General features: G+C 34.6%; 1 protein-coding gene across 3 annotated transcripts in view; it reads right to left on the bottom strand.

Moving 5' to 3' along the window:
- Window positions 1-24,458, bottom strand: part of STAG1 (stromal antigen 1) — a 452,889-nt gene that overhangs the window by 185,703 nt on the left and 242,728 nt on the right. For all 3 annotated transcript variants that reach the window (XM_047736238.1, XM_047736228.1, XM_047736246.1), the window contains one exon: window positions 8,542-8,618. In XM_047736238.1, coding sequence (XP_047592194.1) covers window positions 8,542-8,618 — 77 coding nt within the window. The remainder of the gene's footprint in view (window positions 1-8,541; window positions 8,619-24,458) is intronic.

Genomic DNA, 24,458 nt, shown 5'->3' with positions numbered 1-24,458 from the left:
TCTACTGTGATACAATATGAAGTACACAGCATCACTTATGAAATTTCCTTGCAAAAAATATGTAAATGTAATAGAAGGAAGCCATTAGACCTAACTTTCAGTTACAAAATACAGGAGATTTAGGAATAAGCTAAATGATAACCATGAGGAAGAAAGAGAAACAAAAATGTGGGATACTTTATAAGACAACTAGGTTGTTGTCAACTAAAAGTTAATGTCATGCAAAGAAAAGAATGTCGAGGAAGTGTTTTATATTTTGAAAAACTACTGACAACAGAACAATCAAAGGCCAATATATAAACCAGTGTGCTTTAGCCACCTTGGCTTCTTTGTTGTCTAATACCCTAGGTGTATTTCTATCTAAGGGTCATTTGTGCAGTTCAAATTTTCTCTTCTTCTAGATATACGCAAGGCTGCTCCATCACCTCTTTCAAGTGTTTACTTAAGCTCACATTCTTAGAGAGGTTTTCTTGACCATCCAATTTAAAATCATCCTTTCACTCCCAATCTCTTCCCCCCCTTCTCTGCTTTATTTTTCTTTATTCATTATTGTCATTTATTTAATTTATTGTCATTTACCATACTACAATATTTTGCCTATGTATTTTATTCATTGGCTTTCTCTCCCAGCTAAAATGTAAATCCCATGGGGGAAGGAATTTTTGGTTGGTTTATTCAGTGCTTTGCCCTCAATGCTTGGAATGTTTAACACTCAACTATTTCTTCATCAAATGAAATGAGTCATTACAAAAATGATACTGTCAATAAGGGTCAGAAATAATGGGAAGGATATCTAAATGATCCCTATAGTTTTCTCCTTAATCGATCATAAATTTTGACAATATTTGTTTCCTTAGCCACAAATAGAAATGAGAATATGTGAGGTCAAAGCAGCAACGGGACTGCCAATCAGTCCTTTTAAATATGTTCTCCTCTAAATTGGCATCAGTAAGTTATAGAGTACCATAAAATGTCTGGTTCCTACTCATCCATGAACCTTCACAAACATTTCATTAAGAGTGGTAAATAGTTTATTAATAAAAGAAAAGTTCACAAAATTCAAGATATCGATTACCTCTCAGGAGAAGGATTAGAATGGGAGAGTGGAAGAACACACAAGCATTTCAGTTCTTAAGTTGGGGAGTTATATACATATCCATATATGTTACATATATGCTTTGTTCTATCAAATGGCACATGATTTTTTTAATGAGTATATTAAAAAGTATACTAAAAAGTATCTGAAACTACCAAATTTACATCCTTGAGAATACCAAGTTCCTGCAATCATTAAAAGAAATTCCAAATTCTGAAATACCATTATCTAAAAATATTATAGTCAGTACTTAAGATGTAAAATCACATCTATGCATTTCTATATCACAGTGACTGAAGAGTTTTTCATTTCTATTTTCCCTCAAAAAGTCAGAATGCATAAGAACCGTGTGTCAAGGGAACAAAGAAAACAATATTCCTTATTCTTGGAAAGATCCACTGAAAGATCCATTTTTAAAAACCAAATTCTGAGTGAGCTAAATAAAATTTATTATTAAATATATTGTTTGAACTTTTGTTTTTAAGTTAAAATAGCCATAAAGATTAATTATGTCATAGATTATTTTGGCTGGCTGTCATAAGGCATTAAAGAGAAAATGCTGTTTATTATCAGACCTCTGCTAATTAAGTCTAAGGTAACCTTTTCAACTCTGACAAACCTCAGCCTTAAAGTATCAGGAAATTCAACTGGCATATATACATCAATTAAAGAAGTAATATAAAAATACATTTGGAAAGAAAAATTCCACAAGTCAATGCTATAAAAATTGTGTCACATTTTTCAACCCCCTATCTTATGTCTGTATCTCCAGCATCCATCTAGAACACTGTCTGGTATGCTTAGGAGGACAACAATGGTTTTGGGATGGCTTACTTGTATTAAATCAATTATCTAGTCTAATTTCTCTAGCTTTGTACCTTTATGTTTTCTCCTATACATCCTAAACTCCATCTTCCCTATAAACTCCTTCCTGGTTTTTCTGGTGAACTTCTATTCATTTTTAAAAACTAGTTTTAGGGCTAAATAATTTGTGAAGCTCTCACATCTCAAATAATTAACCTCACCCTTTGGGTTCTCATAAGGTCTTGTATTTCCTAACTATTGAACTTGTCAAGGTACTATTGCTATCAGTTCACAAATTCTTTCCCCATTTAGAACACAAAATCATTTTCTAGAGCTATAACCTTGTTAATCTCTAAGTATATACTTCCTAACTGAAAGTTAGACAAATATTAAGTGTTCAATAAACGTTTACTGAATAAACACAAATAATCCTTTGAAAAACTAAACAGTTCAGGACACCTGGGTAGCCTAGTCGGTTAGGCTGCTGTCTTCCGCCCAGGTCATAATCATAGGGTCCTGGGATAGAGCCCTGCTGCTAAACAGGGAGCCAGCTTCTCCCTCCCACTCTGCTCCTCCCGCTGCTTGTGCTCTCTTGCTCTCTCTCAAGTAAGTAAAATCTTTAAAAAAAAAAAAAAAAAAAAAGACAACAGTTCATTTGACAGTTTTTATAATAAAAAAGTTACACCTAAAATCCATAAAAGATACAGAATTAATACCTAGCTTTAGCTAAATAATTTAAAAGGTCTTCATAATGATTAGCAAATATAAATGTGATTCCATATCACTATAAAAGCATGTTTTATAGAATTTTTATTTATTTATTTATTGGGTTTTATTTATTTGAGAGAGACAGAGAGCGCAAGAGAGGGAACACAAGCAGGGGAGTAGGAGTGGGAGAAGCAGACTCCTCGCTGAGCAGGGAGCCCGATGCAGGACTTCATCCCAAGATCGTGACCTGAGCCGAAGGCAGATGCCCAACGACTGAGCCACCCAGTGCCCTATAGATATATTTTAAAACTGAAAAATAAAAATCTTGAAATGACCAGGGTGTAATTACATCTTAAATATGTAGTTCATCATATCTAATCAAAATCACATGGGGATTTAACCCAGTGCCCAGAGATATAAATGTTATTGTTGGCTTATCTCATTTAAGCATTTCTCATAATGAGAGTAAATGTCTTAAACAATATAATGGAATGGATTAACTCTAGAAAGATTCAATATATATCAATGGAATATAATTGGTCCTTTCAAAAAGATACTAATTTAATTCCATAACTTGTTTGGTCAGCTGTAAGACATTTGGTAATAAAAATAGCCAGAAATTTATTATATGACTGAAGTTGTCTAAGTGGATAGAGTACAACTGTTACCTGAGTAACTCTTTTTAAGCTACTTCAGATTATACACTTGCAGTTGTGTATGAGGTAAACAGGGTAGTGGTTATGAGTATGAACTCAGGAGCCAGATGTTCTGGGCTTCATTCCTGACTTTATCATTTACTAATTATGTGACCTCAAGCAAGTTTCTTAACCCTCTTTGTCTCCATTTTCTCATCTGTAAAATGGAGATAATAATAATATAAAAGACCTACCTCATAGAAATGTCATGAGTATTAGATATATGTGAAGAATGTGCAATAGCCTGGCACACAGTAAAGACAAGTATTTATTATTATCCTTCAACATGTTTCCCCTTGCCTCTAATATTTTGCACTGCAAAGTACACAGCTGTAATATTATTTCTATTTTGTACCTTTTCACATTACAAATACAAAATGATTACAGTTTCTTGAGTCTTCATGAGTTTTTCTATGTGATTAATCCCTTGTCCTCGGTACTTCTTACTTCCAACTTTGCTTCCTTTCTTTAATATTCTGTTTACATCTGCAATGTGAAAGTTTCCAAAGCAATATTTACAACACCAACTGAGTGGTGTCCTACAAAAAAATATTAAAACTTCTCTTTATTTTTAATTAAATTAAAAAATAAGTTATTAGTAATATTTAGTATGTAGAATAAGCTTTGTATGCCCTCACTAGGTCCATATTTCAGATTGTATTATATCACAAAGAGTATCTGAGGTATCCCAAGAGAACAATCAGAAGAGCTCAATGCTCAAGGGGCTGATATTAAAAAATGGCATTCTTCACTGGTTTATTCATTTTGTAAGTTGCATATGATTAATGCAATAGATTTAAATATATTTTAAAATATTTATTTTTAACTCGTCACTAAATGTTAACAGAAAGATTTTGAGGAAAAACAGAAACAAAAAGAAAAATCTGAGTATGTAATCACAAGTGAATAATAAATATGGAGGCACTAACACTTCTTGCACAAGCTCATCTTAGACCACTAAGTTAAAGCCATGATGATCTAATGACATCTGAGAAGAAACTGATCGAGTTATGTATACATTTAAGCTGTAAATAAACATATGCTACAAACTACAGTCAGATAATAAATGTAATCAAGTATTATAAGTATGAATAAATATATAAAGAACATAATACATAAATGTAACATAATAAGTGGTTATTTATTTATCTGATTTATTATTTGGTCTGATTACCAAAGGTAGAAGGAAAAAAAGCCTTTTGTCTATTTTTATTTATCACATACTTAGAAAATAAGACTTAGTTTAAAACTAAGAAAGTGTGAAACAATCACCAGGCAGTTACTTCTTAAGCATTCTCCCCATAAGATAAGAACTCCTGCCTTCTGAGAAGGACATTGGGGGAGAGGAAAAAAAGAGAGTAATTTTTTAGCTTTATCATAGGTAATCACTATGAAGAAAATAGGCTAAAAAATGTCTTATTGATGGAATATAAATTTAAACTTTAATTTGGGATGAGATAATTTGAGTTTTCTTCTACCATTTTTTTGCATTTTCTTCATATTTTCTCAGTTTGTACAATATTTAACTATTTTTACTTTTCTTAAATTTTTAATCCTATGATTAATAAATGCTCAAATGGATAAACAAATGAGAAGTTCTATACTTCAGTATAAATAAACAAATTCATAGAAGCACATACAGAAGAGCACAATGTATAAAACTCTATAGTTGTGAGCAATACAAAATAATATAGACCATAATTAAAAAGGCACTAAGTGAATACATTATATGTACTGTGCTGCAAAGCTTCCCCAAATAGATATCACATTTCAATATATGATATGAAAACTATCCAAACTGACCTTTGGAAAACATACTTAAGAGTTTACATTTGGAGATGTGATTCTAATAACCTGGGGAAGAGATACTATTACATTTTGCTTTAGGTACCAGGGCCTGGCTCCAACAGAAACTAAATATATCTACTGGCTATTCCCTATAAACCAGATATTGTTCTAAACTCTTGGGATCCAATGGATCCTATCATCACATCTTTCTGAATTTTGCCACAAAATACAATTTACCAAAAGTAACCTCCCTCCACTTCTGGGGACTAAAAGACCCACAAAGTATTTTGAAGAAACAAAAACAATTAAGATACTATATATATTCAACAATAGGTAAGCATGTAAATCCAGTTTTTTGCTAAAATGCTTAAGATAAAATAGCCTTAGAAAATAATTAATGTAATTCTGCCTTAAATGAATGTATTCTAATAATAAAACTGTTAGTTGTTCTGTCAAAGAGGAAAAAAGGAATGTTTTCCCTTAGAATATTTTCTTTCTTTATTTGAAGAACAGTTGATACACAAGGTTACATTAGTTTCAGGTGTACAATACAGTGATTCAACAAGTTCAGACATTATGCTATGCTCATCACAAGTGTCAGATCTATAACACTATTACAATACCACTGACTATATTCCCTATGCTGTCTGTATCTTTTATCCTCATGACTTATTCAAAAAATGGTGGTTTTCAAAACATTCTTTTTTGATTTAATCAGTTTTCTCACGTATCAGGATTAGAATATTAGATTATGAAATAAATGCCTTTTGAAAAATTTTCATTTGCTACATTTAAGTCATTATCACTTTTGGTAACAGTTTTCTATTCTTGTAATATACCTGAATATTTGACAATATTCATAGGACTATTTTCTCAGATACATCATGATCTTCATTTTGCTGAATTCCTCATCTTGTATTTATCTCAGAATCTTACTACAAAGCAATGATATCCTGTTTTGAAATTTCATGTGTATCCAAATTGTATTTCCTCTCATTCTGTTCTCCTATATAAAGTGTTTTTATAGCTTAAATCTCATTTTCTCTCAAAGTTTCTCCCAACCTTGTCTATACATGGGAGTCACCTGCTGAACTTTTAAAAATCCCAAGTTCAGGTTACATGCCTTACAAATTAAATCAGAAGGTCTGGGGATAAGGAAGAGAGTCAGGCATTAGTTTTTAAATATCCCTAGGTGATATTAATATGCAGCAAGGTTTGGGAACTCCTGTCCTAAACTCTTAGTAGTTCCTGAAGTTCCAAGATGCATACTATTTTTTAATCTGTGATCTCAATCACCAGTATTGCAAGCCTGGCATGGTAGTTAGTATAGTAGTTGGTGAGTAAACCCACCACTTTCCCCTTAATTTGGCTTCATTATCTTCTATTTGTCACATATAAACTCATGAAGTTGTAACAAAAACCCTTTTTTTAATGAAAAGTAATTTCATAGAAATGTTTCAGAATACAGAAATTTTTTTAGAAGTTAATATAGTGCATATACTTTATATCCCATCACAATCCAAGAGAATCTGGGGCAGCCCCCTGTCATCAAGAACATTAATATTTCACCAGAAAGACATGTAAATATTCGCAATGACTGAGATAAATAAAAATTTTAATAGCTTGAGGTTAGCTGGGCCAGTTGTGCCACCATTAAATTGGGGGTGGGGGGGAAGTCCTTTGGAATTTCAGAATGTTTTGGATTACAGAAATGAAAATAAGTAATTATGGCATTATATACATGGGTCACAATGCAAGGTCTCCCCCTACCTCCCATGGAATGTGACTAAATAGTCTGAAAGCCACTGACAGAATGTTTCTGTAAAAATGCTCATGAGGGGCGCCTGGGTGGCTCAGTCAGTTAAGCCTCTGCCTTCAGCTTGGCCATAATCAAGAGTCCTGGGATCAAGCCCCACGTCAGGCTCCCTGCTCATGTTTTCTTCTCTCTCTCTCTCAAAAATAAATAAATAAAATCTTAAAAAAAAAAAAAAAAGATGCTTATGAAAATGTTTTGGTGTGTGCCATTAGAATAAAGGTGAACACGTGGTGAAAAAGATACATAGTATTGCAACATGTGTATGTTTTATGATGTATCTGTAGTACTTTTTTCAATTAAATATAGATACTCCTACTACTACTAATAAAAAAAGAAAAATCTAAGCCCACCCCACTGAAAGAGTGGACCTGGGGAAAAAAAGACATCTTTGTTGTAAAAACGAAATCTTGCCATTTGCAATGATGTGGATGGAACTAGAGGGTATTATGTTAACTGAAATAAGTCAATCAGAGAAAGACAATTATCTGAGCTCTCTGATATGAGGAATTTGAGAGACAGGGTAGAGGTTTGGGGGGGGAAGGGAGGGGAAAATGAAACAAGATGGGATTGGAAGGGAAACAAACCATAAGAGACTCTTAATCTCAGGAAACAAACTGAGGGCTGCTGGAGGGGTGGGGAGGGATAGGGTTGCTGGGTGATGGATATTGGGGTGGGTATGTTCTATGGTGAGTGCTGTGAATGGTGTAAGACTGATGATTCACAGACCTGTACCCCTGAAACAAATAATACATTATATATTAATAAAACAAAACAAAACAAAAAACCCCACAAACAATCTTTGTTGTTAGTGTTGAAAGTCCAGAAAAGAGATAGAAATCTTATTTAAATCAAAAGGCAGAATATTAAAACTAAAATTAATGGTGGTCTAAAGCATGACATAAAATGAATTTACCATAAACAGAATACATAAATAAAATTGTGAAGGTGTTTCAACACGTACAATCAGTGTAAAGCTGATTAATTTATGAAGACTAGCAAAGAAAACATGTATTCTAAGTAGAAATCAGAATATTCTCAGGTAGACTGTCCCAAATAGAAGTTTTAAGTTTTACACAAACAAACAAAATGGGGGTGGGGTTGGGGAGGGGGTAGTAGGGAGAGATGCACATAACAAAATTTCAGGAATGCTGGATTAAACGAAGTTAAGCAGGTTATTTTTCCATCAGGATTTCTAAGAACCTTAAATAAGATAATGTGCTTTGACAATCTCTAAAACAAACATAATATGCAGCCTACTCACACTTATTTGACCTCTAAACCCTTTTTTCTCCAAAGGATTTAACATGACTGATTCTGCAGAACATAAAACTACTGGAGATGCATTTATAAATTTGGGAATTTAGGTGGTCTTCAAGAATGAATGTCAAAAATCAACTTCTACTTCATATCACTGATTTTATTATCCTTATCACTTACCACTCATATCTCCATGCAATGAAATGAAATTGACAAAGATTGTTACCTTTAGAATTAGTAACATGGGTTAATATATAAATGAAGAAAAAGTGTATCTTCTCTTAAACACCAAATCAAAATAAAACTTGAAATAGTCAACATATTTACCATTTTTAAAGTATAATTAGGCAATTTGTATAAATACTGAAATGTTATACCTCATCAAATTCTTCAGTCATTTTTCTGATGATTTCTGCATTCTGCATATTTCGAAACATCTCTATTCTCACAGTACCTGTGGAACAACAGATTTTACCGTTAATCTTTTCCTATCCCATCCTTAACATTAAATATAACCTGACCACTGTTTGAAAAATTTACGTTTGAAAAATTTTATATCAAAGTGTTTGGAGTTTTTTCTTCCCCTGAACTCCTACCTAAAGGAATCCCTTGTTTAAGAACTTCAAAGTTCTTTAGACATTTTTTAAAAACCCGAATATTCTTCTGAGATCAGACGAGATCGGGCGCGTTCAGGGTGGTATGGCCGTAGACTAAAAACCCAAATATTCTGTGAATTAGATAAGTATGAGGAAAAAAACTGCGAGGAGTGTTAGGGAGGGAAAAGATGGGAGTCATAAAATAATAAATTTAGATTGTTTGGAGGGCCCTAAGGATTGACTGGCGCTATTCAGGCATACAGCTGACTGCCTTAGTATGAAAAACAACCAAGCATAGAGAATATTATTTCTCTTCATGCCTTTTTCTGATATTTGTTATCAACAGAATATTTTTCTATAAATTAAAAGTAAATGTTCCTTAATCTAGTGACACCTGTCGATTAGATTGTTTTATTTGAACCTGAAAAATAGCTTGGTAACTTCAACATAAGCATCAAAGAAAGAAAAAGTTAACCCCCTTTCTCATTCCATTCTTTAGTACTACCATTATTAGCAACATAATTTTTATCTCAATCATGATTACATAAATATTATCACTCTAAAAGTAGTAAGAGTTTATATCAAAAATGCATTAAAAATTAACATAATTTAAGTAAAATAAGGTTCAAATAAGGTTTGAACCACTCACAAAGGTTGAATAAGGTTCAAAATAAGGTTCAAAATCAATCTGGAGTTACAGAGAATACTGGTCTAATAATTACACAAGGTTCAGTTTCAACTGTACACATGTAAAATATCCAAGTTAAAAATCACAAGAATAAGGGACGCCTGGGTGGCTCAGTTGGTTAAGCAGCTGCCTTCGGCTCAGGTCATGATCCCAGCGTCCTGGGATCGAGTCCCACATCGGGCTCCTTGCTTGGCGGGGAGCCTGCTTCTCCCTCTGCCTCTGCCTGCCATTCTGTCTGCCTGTGCTCGCTCGCTCTCCTCTCTCTCTGACAAATAAATAAAATCTTAAAAAAAAAAAATCACAAGAATAAGACTCAATGAATCAATAAGAAAATATTTTATAACCTTTAACAGGTTCCTCGCCAGTGATTACCAGCTCCTACTCAAATCACATTTAGGTATACAAGAGGAAAAATTCTCTGAAGTGTACTGTACTCTTACAGGAAACAGTATAAAGCAGTAGAGAGTCACTAAAAGTCAAGTACACTCTTAATTGAGAGGGCTAATAAAAAACTGCAGTGGCACATTTGGCATATCAAACTTAATTTGACTTAGTTTTTATTAATATAAATGAGAAAAATGGTATCTCCCTCATCTTTTTAATCACAACCATTTCTAAGCATGTTTTAATTACTTGATGTACAGCTCTCTTGTTCATTTTCAGGATGCTGAATTCATTTAGTACCACCAACAGGTATCACATACACCCAGTTATAGAGATGAGAATCTAGATTGGAAGCTGAATGAGAAGGGAAAGTATTTTTAGAGTTCCTCCCCAACTGGCAATTTCCTAAACACAATGGGAAATTTTTACACCGTGATTTTATTTTTTTATGGGAAAAACAGTATCACAGACAGTATTTAAAAGCATTGTAGGCAGCTTGCTTATGCACTACAATACAGCCATTATTTTCAGAATTTTTAAAAAAAAATAAATAAAAAATGCATTGAATTGCTAACTATAAATTATCTCAAGTAAAAGTAACGCTCTGTCCAACATTCTTTAAAAATCATTCAAAATAAAACTGTATGGAGGTTCCTCAAGATATGAACAAACACTTCTCCAATGAAGACATACAAATGGCTACCAGACACATGAAAAAATGTTCATCATCACTAGCCATCAGGGAGATTCAAATTAAAACCACATTGAGATACCACCTTACACCAGTTAGAATGGCCAAAATTAGCAAGATAGGAAACAACGTGTGTTGGAGAGATGTAGAGAAAGGGGAACCCTCTTACACTGCTGGTGGGAATGCAAGTTGGTGCAGCCACTTTGGAAAACAGTGTGGAGATTCCTCAAGAAATTAAAAATAGAGCTTCCCTATGACCCTGCAATTGCACTACTGGGTATTTACCCCAAAGATACAGATGTAGTGAAAAGAAGGGCCATCTGTACCCCAATGTTTATAGCAGCAATGGCCACGGTTGCCAAACTGTGGAAAGAACCAAGATGCCCTTCAACGGACGAATGCATAAGGAAGATGTGGTCCATATACACTATGGAGTATTATGCCTCCATCAGAAAGGATGAATACCCAACTTTTGTAGCAACATGGACGGGACTGGAAGAGATTATGCTGAGTAAAATAGCAAGCAGAGAGAGTCAATTATCATATGGTTTCACTTATTTGTGGAGCATAGCAAATAGCATGGAGGACAAGGGGAGATGGAGAGGACAAGGGAGTTGAGGGAAATTGGAAGGGAAGGTGAACCATGAGAGACTATGGACTCTGAAAAACAACCTGAGGGTTTTGAAGGGGCAGGGGGGTGGGAGGTTGGGGAAGCCAGGTGGTGGGTATTAAGGAGGGCATGTATTGCATGGAGCACTGGGTGTGGTGCATCAACAATGAATTCTGTTATGCTGAAAAGAAATAAAATAATAGTAATAATAATAATGTTAAGAACAGAGCCACCCTATGACCCAGTAATTGGACTACTAGGTATTTACCCTAAAGATACAAATGTAGTGATCCGAATGGCCATGTGCACCTGCATGTATACACATATGATGGAATACTATGCAGCCATCAAAAGAAATGCAATCTTACCCATTTGCAACAATGTGGATGGAACTAGAGGGTATTATGCTAAGTGAAATAAAGTCAATCAGAGAGAGACAAGTATCATATGATCTCACTGATCTCACAAGGAATCTGAGAAGTAAGACAGAGGATAGGGGAAGGGAGGGGGAAAATGAAACAAGATGAAATCAGAGAGGGAGACAAACCGAAAGAGACTCTTATCTCAGGAAATAAATTGAGGGTTGCTGGAAGGGAGAGGGGTAGAGGGATGGTGTGGCTGGGGGATGGACACTGGGGAGGGTATGTGTTGTGGTGAGTGCTATGAATTGTGTAAGACTGATGAATCATAGACCTGTACCCCTGAAACAAATAATTAAACTAATTAATTTTTAAAAAATCACTCAAATTAGGAACGCCTGGGTGGCTCAGTCAGTTTAGTGTCCAACTCTAGATTTTGGCTTGAGTTATGATCTCAGAGTCCTCAGATCGAGCCCCACATCCAGCTCCTCACCAAGTATAGAGCCTGCTTGGGATTATCTCTCTCCCTCTGCCCCTACCCATTCCTCAAAAATAAATGAATAAATAAAAATCACTCAAATTACACAAAACTGTTTTAACTGTTTTAACCTTGCTTGGATTATCAAGCATTTTGTCCACCTGAAATAGAGTCCCATATATAAAAAGCATGTAATTTTAGAAGTTGTTTCACAGTACTCTTGATAAGCAAAATTATTTTCTTTAAGTACTAATCAAGCAAAAGAAATAAAATTAGATTTTTAAGTTATTAAACACGAGAAGAATCAGTTGTTCTTGGAGAGATGGGAATATTTTATATTTTGCACAGAGTAGCATTTATATTAAATGGCTATATGCATTTCTCAAAAGTCATTTATCTGTACACTTAAAATGTGTGCATTTGGAAACTTGGTATCTTGGTAAAATTGATTTTTAAAAAATCAAGAAAAAGGACAATGCTAATCATAGTCGTTCAGTAAAAAATTACAAACGTCAAAGAGTGCCTGGCAGACTCAGTATGTAGAGCATGCGACTCTCATCTCAGAATTGTAGGTTCAAGCTCCACAGGGGTTTAGAGATTACTTAAAAAGTTACATGTGTCATTGTTAAATATGAGTATAAATAAAGTTCAATTCTATTTCCATGACTGACATAGCAGTTTTCATATACAGTGGAGTCTTAACTGTAATTCCAATGGACTAGCAACTAGCTCATAAACAGAGGACTGTTTTTGCTCTATTTAGTATCATAAAGTGAAAGACAACAAAACAGTAACTAGTCTTAAAAGCAAAATAAAAACCAGCTGCATGCTTAGCATCTCTAAAAATGACTAGCATATATAAGTAACAATTATTAATAAAATAAAATCAGATATTTAAAGCTATAACTTTGAAAATGAACAGAAGCTTGTCACTAAGGTTTTTTAAAAGAAGAAAATCCTGCTGCTGCCACAATGACTATTCAAAACACTAGCCTATTTACTTACAGTTAACTGTTCATTCTTCTTCAGCCCAGTCCCACAACTCTACTCCAACTGCTTCCTCACACCTATTATCTGCTGATTGTTACACCAAAGTCTTTCTTTAGTAATACCCGACCTATTCTATTTAAAACATTTCCTCATGATACTGGTTTCTGTTAACACTATATCCTTATACTGTATTCTCTGATGACTTACTTTGATTTCTTTTACTTGCTTTTAGTCATTTACCTGAATAAATACAGGTAATTTCCAAAGTTCTGTCCAACACATTTTTCTTTGTCCCATTCTACATTTCTGAGCCTGCATATGGCCCCCACCTACCTCTCCCACTAGATAAAAGTATAGCAGAGACTACTACTTATTAATCTTTGTTATTTAGCCCAGTTTCTCTGCATATGGCCCCCACCTATCTCTCCCACTAGATAAAAGTTTAGCAGAGACTACAACTTATTAATCTTTGTTATTTAGCCCAGTTTCTCAAAAAAATGTCTGACATCTTAAGTCTTCTCTCTCCTATTTTAAGCTTTCTTTGACAAAGGATAATAAACATAAAGAACTGAAATAATTCAGATTCACAGAAACATAACTATTTCAAGAATGAAAAAAAAAGATTATCTTCCACTCTCTGAAACACTATCTGTGAGATTCCTCACATATATATTTTATATTTTCTTAAAAAAAAAGTTCTTTAAGCAGGCCCTCCTGACAGGATTATACTTCTAATGTGAAGGAAGAACTTTCAAAATTGTCATTGGTAACCATGAATAATTCCAGAAACAATAACATCAGAAAGCAACCATCAAGTTCTCAATCATTTAAATTATGTCAAACTGCTGGAGGAACATAACTTTAAACAATCCCTATGGTATGCAGTTTGGAAATTGTTTACTGAAATTACAAACTCATATACTCCTTGGCCTTGATATTGTACTTGTTGCAAAGCATCCATAAACTCACACACATGAAATAATGAAGGTATGACATTATTCCCTGAAGCACTGTTTGCAAAGGCAAAAGGAAAAATATGTATACCCATAAATAAGATTCTGATTAATAACTAAAAGTGCTGATGATAATAATAATGGTGGTAGCAACTAACACTGGGATGCTCATTATCTGCCAGGCATTGTTCTAAGAAATAAGCCCTGGAAGTTAACATATTTAATCTTCACAACAATACCTATGAAGAATATACAATTTTTCTCTCATTTTACAGAAGAGAAATTGAGGCACCTAGCAACCTGAAAAAGGGGTTTCCCAGTAGATTTGTGGTCTATATGCATAGTCTGGCTAGAGGGTCCATGACTAACCACTACTCTTAACTGACTAAAATCAATGGGATCCTGGAGCTATCTAAAACAATAAACAGATCTGTGTTGGATATGGAAAGATCTGCAGGACATATTCATACATGACAAAAGGAACATGTATGTATTTGATTGTATATGCTTTATTTTTTTTTAAGATTTTATTTATTTATTTGACAGAGAGAAATCACAAGTAGGCAGCGAGAGGCAGTAAGAGAGAGAGGAGAAAGCAGGCTCCCTGCTGAGCAGAAAGCCCAATGCGGGGCTCGAACCCAGGACCTGGGATCATGACCTGAGCCGAAGGCAGTGGCCCAACCCACTGAGCCACCCAGGCGCCCGATTGTATATGCTTTAAGATATTATGGAAAGATACACAAGTATCTAGCAAAATTGGTTATCTCAGGGAAAGAGAAATATGTGGTTGAGATTTAGGGATATACTGGAGATATTATATTGCATACCCTTTGCATTTCTTGAAATTTGAACTATATGATTACTCAAAATAAGGAATTAATACATTTCCGATAAAAAATAAAATGTTAAAAACTAAACTGAAAGACAGAATGCTATTAAACTCTGCCTATCAAGCATTTGTGTAGTCACTACCAATATGCACTCATTGGAGGGTAAGCTAAGAATGCTTGACATAAGCTTGCCCAAAATGGAAAATTTTATGTTTTTCTTCCCAGCTATTACAGAATACAAAAAAATGGAGTTGAAAATAGGGCTGGAGAACATACCCCTGGCATAATTAGTGTTATGGACAACAATGAAAAGAAGCTGTAATCATGGTTATAGTAACCAATACATTTAACAAAACCCTCAAGAAGTCATTCTAGGTCGTTTAAAATCTTTGGCATCAGACATAGTAGGATTTAAATCTCAGTTCCACGAGTTACCAAGCTATAGGACACTGAAAAAAAAAAATCAATTGTTCTCTATGAAATTCAGACTTCTATTAAAATGGTGAGAATACCACACTTCAGTGTAGGATTTTTTTTTTTTTTAAGATTTGTTTATTTATTTGACAGAGATCACAAGTAGGCAGAGAGGCAGGCAGAGAGAGAGAGAGAGAGGAGGAAGCAGGCTCCCTGCTGAGCAGAGAGCCTGATGCGGGGCTCAATCCCAGGACTCTGGGATCATGACCAGAGCGGAAGACAGAGGCTTTAACCCACTGAGCCACCGAGGCACCCCTAGGAATCTTTTTTTTTGTTCAATGCCATAATTTGTAGTGCTTGGAATAGTGCTTAGTACATAGGAGGCACTGAAAAAAATGTTTGTTAAACATCTAAGGATATGAAAACAAAATAAGGTAACATATTATACTTGGAGCAGGTAAGATGCTCACCTACTTTGAGCATTCATTATTTTAGTAGATTAGCCTGCCCATTTTAGAGGGAAGCTAAAACCTCTAGTTTCTTAGTTGAGCTCTACTGAAAGCCAGACTCCTAACTGCACATGTTACCAGGTTAATGCCATCTGAAGAATGAGACCAGTAATCTTTTATTCAAGAACCAGGCAAAGTAATTCCAGCAGTTTCCCCGTCAACCAGACCAAAGCCTCCACTTCCAGAGTGGAAACAATTACATAAACACTAAACATCTCTGTCCAAAATGACTAAAACCCACCAGAGAGATGAGTTAAGGTGATAAAAAAGTCACTGTCAAAGAAGTAGGAACCCACGAACTCTTAACCCCATTTTACATGAACCACATGGTTTAGAGAACTGTCTCACCTCATCCTCCTCATTTTTTAATGCCAAAGCAAGAACTCTAGCCTTCTCTGTATCCTTCCAACTAGATACAGAAGCAGACAGAAGAGAAAACTGAAAGCATACAAGACTTTATTTAGTGACAAATCAATTTATCCAAAAAACAACAGAAGGCCCTTTTGGGTTTTTACCTTCTATGACACAGTAACATTCTGTCACCTTCAAAATTAGTGAGCCTCATTATAGGTGAAATATACTAACACTGCCTACGAGCACTTAGCAGAGAACCTTCCTCAGAGGCTTCTGACTAGCTGTTCCATACAGAAAACAACTTTCTATTTTAAGGATTTTCTTTTAAAGAGTGGATTATAAAGTCTATAAATATATTTATAAATAAATAAATATTTAATTTATTTATAAAATTTATTTATAAATAAGATCTAATCTGGTGATGAATGAGAGAAAATCCAAGCATGTAACAGGACAATTTTTGGTATCCTTATTTTCTGTTTCATTTTTACTTTAAGTACTAGACAGCAGATTTTATATCAAAATAAAGTGGAGAAAAACTGAAAATAAATATGCGTAAATTACTAGAGAAAGTCTAAGTCAGAAAAGGAGAAGAAATGCTGAGGCTACTCAAATTCAGAAGTATTTACTAAAGAAACATTACATACCAGAAAACAGAACTTAGCAGTTACCTAAGATTCAGTGACTGCATACATCTTTCTCAAGATTCGAGGAGAAGGATGACAGAAAGGAATAGAAAGAGACAGATACTTTGGTTGCTTTTTAATGAGCATTTTAAGCTTAATTATAAATATATTTTGATACATGCTGTCTATCTAGGTAGTATGCACACAAGTGGGAAAAAATAACCTCATAGGTTATTGTAAATATACATGTTGGGAAACAGATCTTTCAGAATATATTAAAATAGAAATTGCTGGGGCACCTGGATGGCTCAGTTGGTTATCTGATTCTTGATCTCAGGTTTATGAGTTCAAGGCCCATGCTGGGCTCCACAATGGGTGTGGGGCCTACTTAAAAAAAAATGTTGAAATTATATTTCAAATATATATATATATATATATATATATGAAATTATAGGCTTCCACAGATACCCTGCACAAATAAAAAAAAGAAATTGTTGTGATTTTATCTCCAGTGATGAGTCTGTCTCTAAATGGCAAACTGCACTTGGTAACATTCCTTATTAAAAAGCTTGTATACTTCTTCCTCTGTAAAAACAAAAGATAGGTGAAATATCAAACTAACTGTTCCAAAAAGAAAACTCACATTTTGGCACATGATATAGGAGTACCAACTGACTAGTCTTTCAAGATGGCATAACGTACATTTCATCCATTTCAAGAACAGATAAATTTACTACATATTAGAATTTCAAGGGGCGCCTGGGTGGCTCAGTAGGTTAAAGCCTCTGCCTTTGGCTCAGGTCATGGTCCCAGGGTCCAGGGATCAGGCTCTGCATAGGACTCTCTGCTCAGCAGGAAGCCTGCTTCCCTTCCTCTCTGCCTGCCTCTCTGTCTACTTGTTATCTCTGTCTGTCAAATAAATAAATAAAATCTTTTTTTTTTTTTTAATTTCAAATTTAGAGCTTGGTTGAACCACGCTAGTATAGCCAAGGGCCAAAAGCAAGCATTGTCCTAGGGCTTTAATTTTTCAGACCACTTTCACCAATCTTCAAAAACTATTAAAATAATCTCATCTTCAGTCCACAAAAGACAAGAATTAAAGGAAAGGTCAAAGAGAAAAAATAGATTTACTTTTTAAAACATCCATCTGCTACCTCAGGGAACTACTACTAACATGATTCAAGAGGAGCAGGGCTTCTTAATCTGTGGCATATAGATTGTTAAATATCTATGGACCTTTTGAAACTGAAAATTTAGGTCTATGCACTTTTGTGAAGACCCAAATTTTCAGGCTTTTATTAAAGGACTTTGAGAACTTCAAAAGGTAAAAACTACACATTAGAGGATAAATATCAGCCAAAGAGTTTTAGTCTTAGAGAACTGAAGAGAAAAATTAAATGGTGACAGTAAAGAATAGTTCCTTATTAGAGAATGGAATTAGAAACCAAGATCTATGTGTTAAGTGTATTACTGCTGGTGGAATGTAATTTCTTTTAAGCCTTCTCAGTTTAAAGAATGGTAAGTATATATGTGTGTATACAAACATAGCTATTTCTATATGTAGCCATATGTATCTATATTAAGCTATAAATAAGTTATACATATATCTTTTAACTGTATTACCACATGGAATATTCTAGAGTCCTCCCCTTTCCTTGCTTTTCTCCATGATTTCCTACAGTGAAAACTCTGGTTCTCACCATCAACCACCTATTTATTAAAATTTTCAATTCTGGTATACGTGTATAACATGACTTCAGAATTGGCAGCACATATCCCAGTGGAAAATAACTACAATTAGAGTACCATGCTTTTTATACAATTCCTTTTGCCTTTAGTTTTAGAGTTTCCACTCTTCAGTTATTTAGGACAGCACTTTTCCCCAAACCTCTTCATCAAGGTTCTTTCACGTATTTGTAATACAGTTTGATTCTTTTGTTACAGTCTGAATTCATCCCAGAATGACCTCATTAGGGATTTTTTTTTTTTTAAGATTTATTTATTTATTTATTTATTTGACAGACAGAAATCACAAGTAGGCAGAGAGGCAGGCAGAGAGAGAGGAGGAAGCAGTCTCCCCGCTGAGCAGAGAGTCTGATGCGGGGCTCGATCCCAGAATCCTGGGATCATGACCTGAGCCAAAGGCAGAGACTTTAACCCACTGAGCCACCCAGGTGACCTGGGATTTTTTTTTTTTTTTTTTAATTTGCAAACATCAATGTTCATTCTTAGTGCTAGAAGTTCTATGGGTTTGAGAAACTCATAATATCACATATCCAGCATTATAGCTGGATAATCTTACAGAAGAGTTTCACCACCCTAATGCCCTGTGATTCAACTCTCCTTCCTCCCTAAAACCCTGGCAAACACTGGTATGTTTAACATCTGTACAATTTACCCTTTTCCAGAAAGTGACATAAACTGAATTACAGTATGTAGCCTTTTCAGACTAGCTTTTCACTCCACAATACCTATTAAGATTCATCTATGCTTTTTGCATGGCATGAGTGCTCATTCCTTCTATCACCAATAGTATTCCACGGTATGGATGTAGCAGTTTATCCATTTCATCTACTGAAGGGCATCTAGATTGCTTCTAGTTTTGGGTAAATAATGAATATAATTACTATAAATACATGCAGATTTTTGTGTGGACATATTTCAAGTCAATTAGTAAATACTTTATTTTTGTTGTATTTTACAGTAAGGCTATGTTTATTTTTGTAAGAAACTGTCAGACTGTCTTCCAAAGTGGCTATACCATTTTGCATTTCCACCAATCATGATTTTCTATAGCTTCACATCCTTGACAGTGAATGGTATTGCCAGTTTTTTGTATTTTAGCCATTCTAACTGCTGTGTAGTAATATCTTTTTATTGTTTTAATTTGCACTTCCCTTACGACAAATCATGTTGAGCATCTTTTTACATATCTATATGCCATCTTGCTGCTGTATACCTTGCTGCTGAATTATCTGTTCAGGTCTTTGCCCACTTTTTTATTGAGGTATTTACTTCTTATCATTCAGTTTTTAGAGCTCTTTGTATATTCTGACTACAAGTCCTTTATCATACATGTGTCTTGGAAATATATTTTCCCAGTCTGTGACTTTTCTTCTAATTTTCTTAACAATATCTTTTGCAGAGCATAAAAAATTTTAATTTCAGTAAGGTCCAAATTCCCAAGTGCTTCTTTCATGGATCGTGCTCTTGGCTGTTACAACTTTAAAAACCTCAAAACCGGGACACCTGGGTGGCTCAGTGGGTTAAGCCTCTGCCTTCGGCTCAGGTCATGGTCTCTGGGTCCTGGGATCGAGCCCCGGCATTAGGTTCTCTGCTCAGCAGGAAGCCTGCTTCCCCCTCTCTCTCTGCCTGCCTCTCTGCCTACTTGTGATCTCTCTCTCTGTGTCAAATAAATAAATAAAATCTTAAAAATATATAAAAATAAAAAAAATAAAAACTTCATCACTAAACTTAAGGTCACAAAGACTTTATGTTTTATTTTAGAAATTAGAATTTTACATTTTACATGAGTTAAGTTTTGTGCAAAGGGGTAAGATCTATGCTTAAGTTAATTTTTTCCACATTGATATCTAATTGTTCATGTATGATTTGTTGAAAAGATGATTATTTCTCTATTTAATTGCCTTTGTAGCTTCATAGAAAAAAAAAATCAGGGGCGCCTGGGTGGCTCAGTGGGTTAAGGCCTCGGCCTTCAGCTCAGGTCATGATCCCAGGGTCCTGGGATCGAGCCCCGCATTGGGCTCTTTGCTCAGAGGGGAGCTTGCTTCCCCTCCCTCTCCTTGCGATCACAGTCTGTTAAATGAATAAAATCTTTAAAAAAAAAAAAAACACAGTTGACTATATTTATGTGATTATATTATTTTTAAAGAATAATTTAGGGTACATAAATTTTACACAGACACACACACACACACACACAACTCCTCAGAAATCCACTAGACCTAGAAAAAGGAAGATAAAATATACCAAAATATTTCATGTTCCATTCTCTTATTTTAATAATTTTTATCTTATACTCCACACATCCAACAGTTTTTCCTAAATGATGAGCCCATCAGGATTATCCGTGGTTTTCACTGCACTCTTCCTTAAAATAGTAGCTATGTGTCTCTACATTTGAAAGCTCTTCTAAAACCCTAATAATGAGAAATTGAGACTTTAATCCCAAGAGTTTAGAAGTCCATGAATGTAGAAATTATCTTATAACAATATAAAACATAAATAAGCAAAATATGTCCTAAGTGTGGAAGTTTCAAAATTATGAATTACATTTACACACACACACACACACACACACACACACACACACACACAGTTACCCAAAGGAAGAAATCACTTTAAATTGGCATATAAAACTTTTGATTAGAGGGCGCATGGGTGGCTCAGTTGGTTGAGCAACTCCCTTCGGCTCAGGTCATGATCCCAGACTTCCAGGATCGAGTCCCGCATCGGGCTCCCAGCTCCTTGGGGAGTCTACTTCTCCCTCTGACCTTCCCCTCTCTTAGGCTCTCTCTCACTCATTCTCTATCTCAAAAAAAAAAAAAATCTTAAAAAAAACCACACAAAACTTTTGATTAGGGTAGTATTATAAACAGTATTTTTATATAAACCCTCTTCCTAAATGTTAATGAAAATACGAAAAACACTTTGAAAAGAATCTGAACCCTTATGAAGTAGTGGGAATTAGTAGGGTAAAAACAAACTAAAAGTAGAAACCAAAATACAAAAAGAGCACTAAAATCACTTCTCTGATAATATTTACTGGGACTAAAATACAATGCACAAGCTGGGACTTCCTAGGTAAAGGGTCTAAAAGAACAACTCTTTTATGAAGTGGGGGCTTAAAGGATTTCATCTGTAAGTTAAGATTAAACCAGCAGTAAATCTAACACCTCATATTCTGTGGTCTATAAAGAAAGCTTTTTTAATACTGTGTAGAAGGAGACAGATACCTGAGAGGTAGTAATCAAACACTAGTGCTCTCACAAATATCCTAAAATCTGATACAGAAAACTTCAGATGGAACTTAGTTGGAAACAGTCCTCAACTGGAAGTGCTGTTGGGCACCTGTCAAGCAAATCTTAAATCTTCTCTATAGGAAAAATACCTTTATCCTATGCTTCAAATAAACATGAGAGGAAATGTAGAGCTGGGAATAAAAAGTAACTAAACTATCAACAAGAAAGGTGACATGAACAAGCAAAAAAGAAAGACCCCAGAAATAAACTCACTAAGACTTAAAGTATTAGATATAGATTGTGAAAAAAAATTCTCCATGTTAAAAAAGGAAAATACAAAACTGAATGAATATCGATAGGGAACAAGTCCATGGACTTCTTTTTCTGTAAAAAAGAGAGCCACATGGGGTGTCTGGGTGGCTCAGTACTCAGTCAGTTAAGTGTGTGCCTTCAGCTCAGGTCTTGATCTCTGCATCCTGGGATGGAGCCCTGCATCTGACTCCCTGCTTAACTGGGAGTCTGCTTCTACCTCTCCCTCTGCTCCTTCCCCCTGCTTGTGCTCTCTTTCTCTCTCTCTCTCTCCCTCTCTCTCTCAAATAAATAATATTTAAAGAGAGACCCATGTTAATTATAATTTCTAGAAAGACCAGAACAGTAACTGAAATAGACTGCCACAGATGAAAAAAAAAGTAAGTAAATGAAGATAGGGGATATATTGTACAGACACTCTCTTATGATATACACACACACACACACACACACACAATATATTGTATATATTCTGTACAGATATATGCAGCACAGAAGTTAAAAATGCAAATAGGTATATAGAAAACAATATTCAAGATTTAAACAAAGTTACTGAAACAGAAGAGAAATAAAATGAGAAGCACAATATTTTAGAAGGGTAACTGATGAAAACACCAATCTAAAGAAATACGTTCTATAGAACATAATATAGACAGACTAGAGAATACCAGAAACAAAGAGAAACCTTAAACGTTGGGAAAACTAGTATTGAAAGAGAAGAAAACTATAATTCCCAGTTCTCAACAACAATACAAGCCAGAAGACAGTGAAATATCTGCAATGTGCTAAATGTAAAAAACTGCCAATATTATACAATATACTCATCGAAATATATTTAAAAAAATAAAGACAAGTTAAACAAATCTTCAGACAAAGTCCAACAGAGTCTACAGAATCTCCAACAGAACCTCACTGGAATTTCTAAGTGCTGCACTTTAGGCAGAAGTCACCTCAGATATATATAACATGTTAAAAAAAAGAACAAATAAAGTAGTGTGTTTATAGGTAAAGCTAAAACAATAATAATTTAATTATTTGAAATACTAATGACTACAGGAAAATGAAATAGACTTGAATTACAACAGAAGGAAGGAAGTAAATATATTTACAGTTCTAGATCCTTGTCCTGTCTGGGAAAAGGATGGAGGTGGTAATTACTTTTGGATTGTGCTACATTATACACACAAAAATGTGCTACATTATACACATAAAAAATGTGCTACTTTATACACACAAAAAATGTGCTACTTTATACCCACTACATTATACACACGAAAGTGTGACTTTTACAATCCTCAGGGTAACCATTAAATACATGTAAAGAGTATAAAAATGTCCAAATAAGTAGAGGGGAGAAAATGAATTCTTTTGAATTCAAAGAATCTAAAGGCAAGAAGGAAAAAAAAAAGAAAACATACAGAGCAGTCACGACAAACAACAAACACTAGTTCAATATAAATTCAAACATCAAATGTTTACATTAATTGTGAAAAAGATTAAGTGATACAATTAAAATAGTTTTCCAACTGAATGAAAAACTACTGTCCATATGTTGTTTACAAAAGGCATCTAAGTGCCGAGGATTCAAAAACAATGAAAAGAGAAGAGAAAAAGTTAGGCCACAAAAAACATAGAAGGAGCTTCATTAAATTCAAGTAAAAAAAAATTTTTCAGAGAAAAAGCACTGCCAGAAGACATGATACTTTAAATGGAAAACCCAAAAGGCTCACCCCCTAATTACTAGAATTCATACAGCAATTCATAATGTGGCAGGATACAAAACCAAATGCACAGAAATCAGTTGCTTTCTTATACACTAAAAATGAAAATATAGAAAGGGAAATTAAGAATCGATTCCATTTACTATACCACCAAGAACCATAAGATAACCTGGGAATAATCCTAACCAAAGAGGTAAAGGATCTGTACTTGAAGAACTACAGAACACTCACGAAAGAAATTGAAGAAGACACAAAAAGATGGAAAAGCAGTCCATGCTCATGGATTGGAAGAATAAACATTGTTAAAATGTCTATACTGGCTAGAGCAATCTATACTTTCAATGCCATCCTGATCAAAATTCCACTGGCATTTTTCAAAATGCTGGAGCAAACAATCCTAAAATTTGTATGGAACCAGAAAAGACCCTGAATCACTAAGGAAATGCTAAAAAAGAAAAACGAAGCTGGGGGCATCACATTGCCTGATTTCAAGCTTTATTACAAAGCTATGATCACCAAGACAGCATGATACTGGCAGAGAAACAGACACATAGACCAGTGGAACAGAATAGAGTCCAGGTATGGACCCTCAACTCTATGGTCAAATAATCTTCAACAAAGCAGGAAAAACTATCCAGTGGGAAAAAGACAGTCTCTTCAATAAATGGTGCTGGGAAAATTGGGACAGTTATGTATAGAAGAATGAAGCTTGACCACTCTCTTACACCATACACAAAGATAAACTCAAAATGGATAAAAGACCTCAACGTGAGGCAGGAATCTATCAAAATCCTAGAGGA

The sequence above is a fragment of the Lutra lutra genome, chromosome 1, assembly GCF_902655055.1.
Source record: "Lutra lutra chromosome 1, mLutLut1.2, whole genome shotgun sequence".
NCBI lineage: Eukaryota > Metazoa > Chordata > Mammalia > Carnivora > Mustelidae > Lutra > Lutra lutra.
This window is presented reverse-complemented; position numbering and strand designations above follow the sequence as displayed.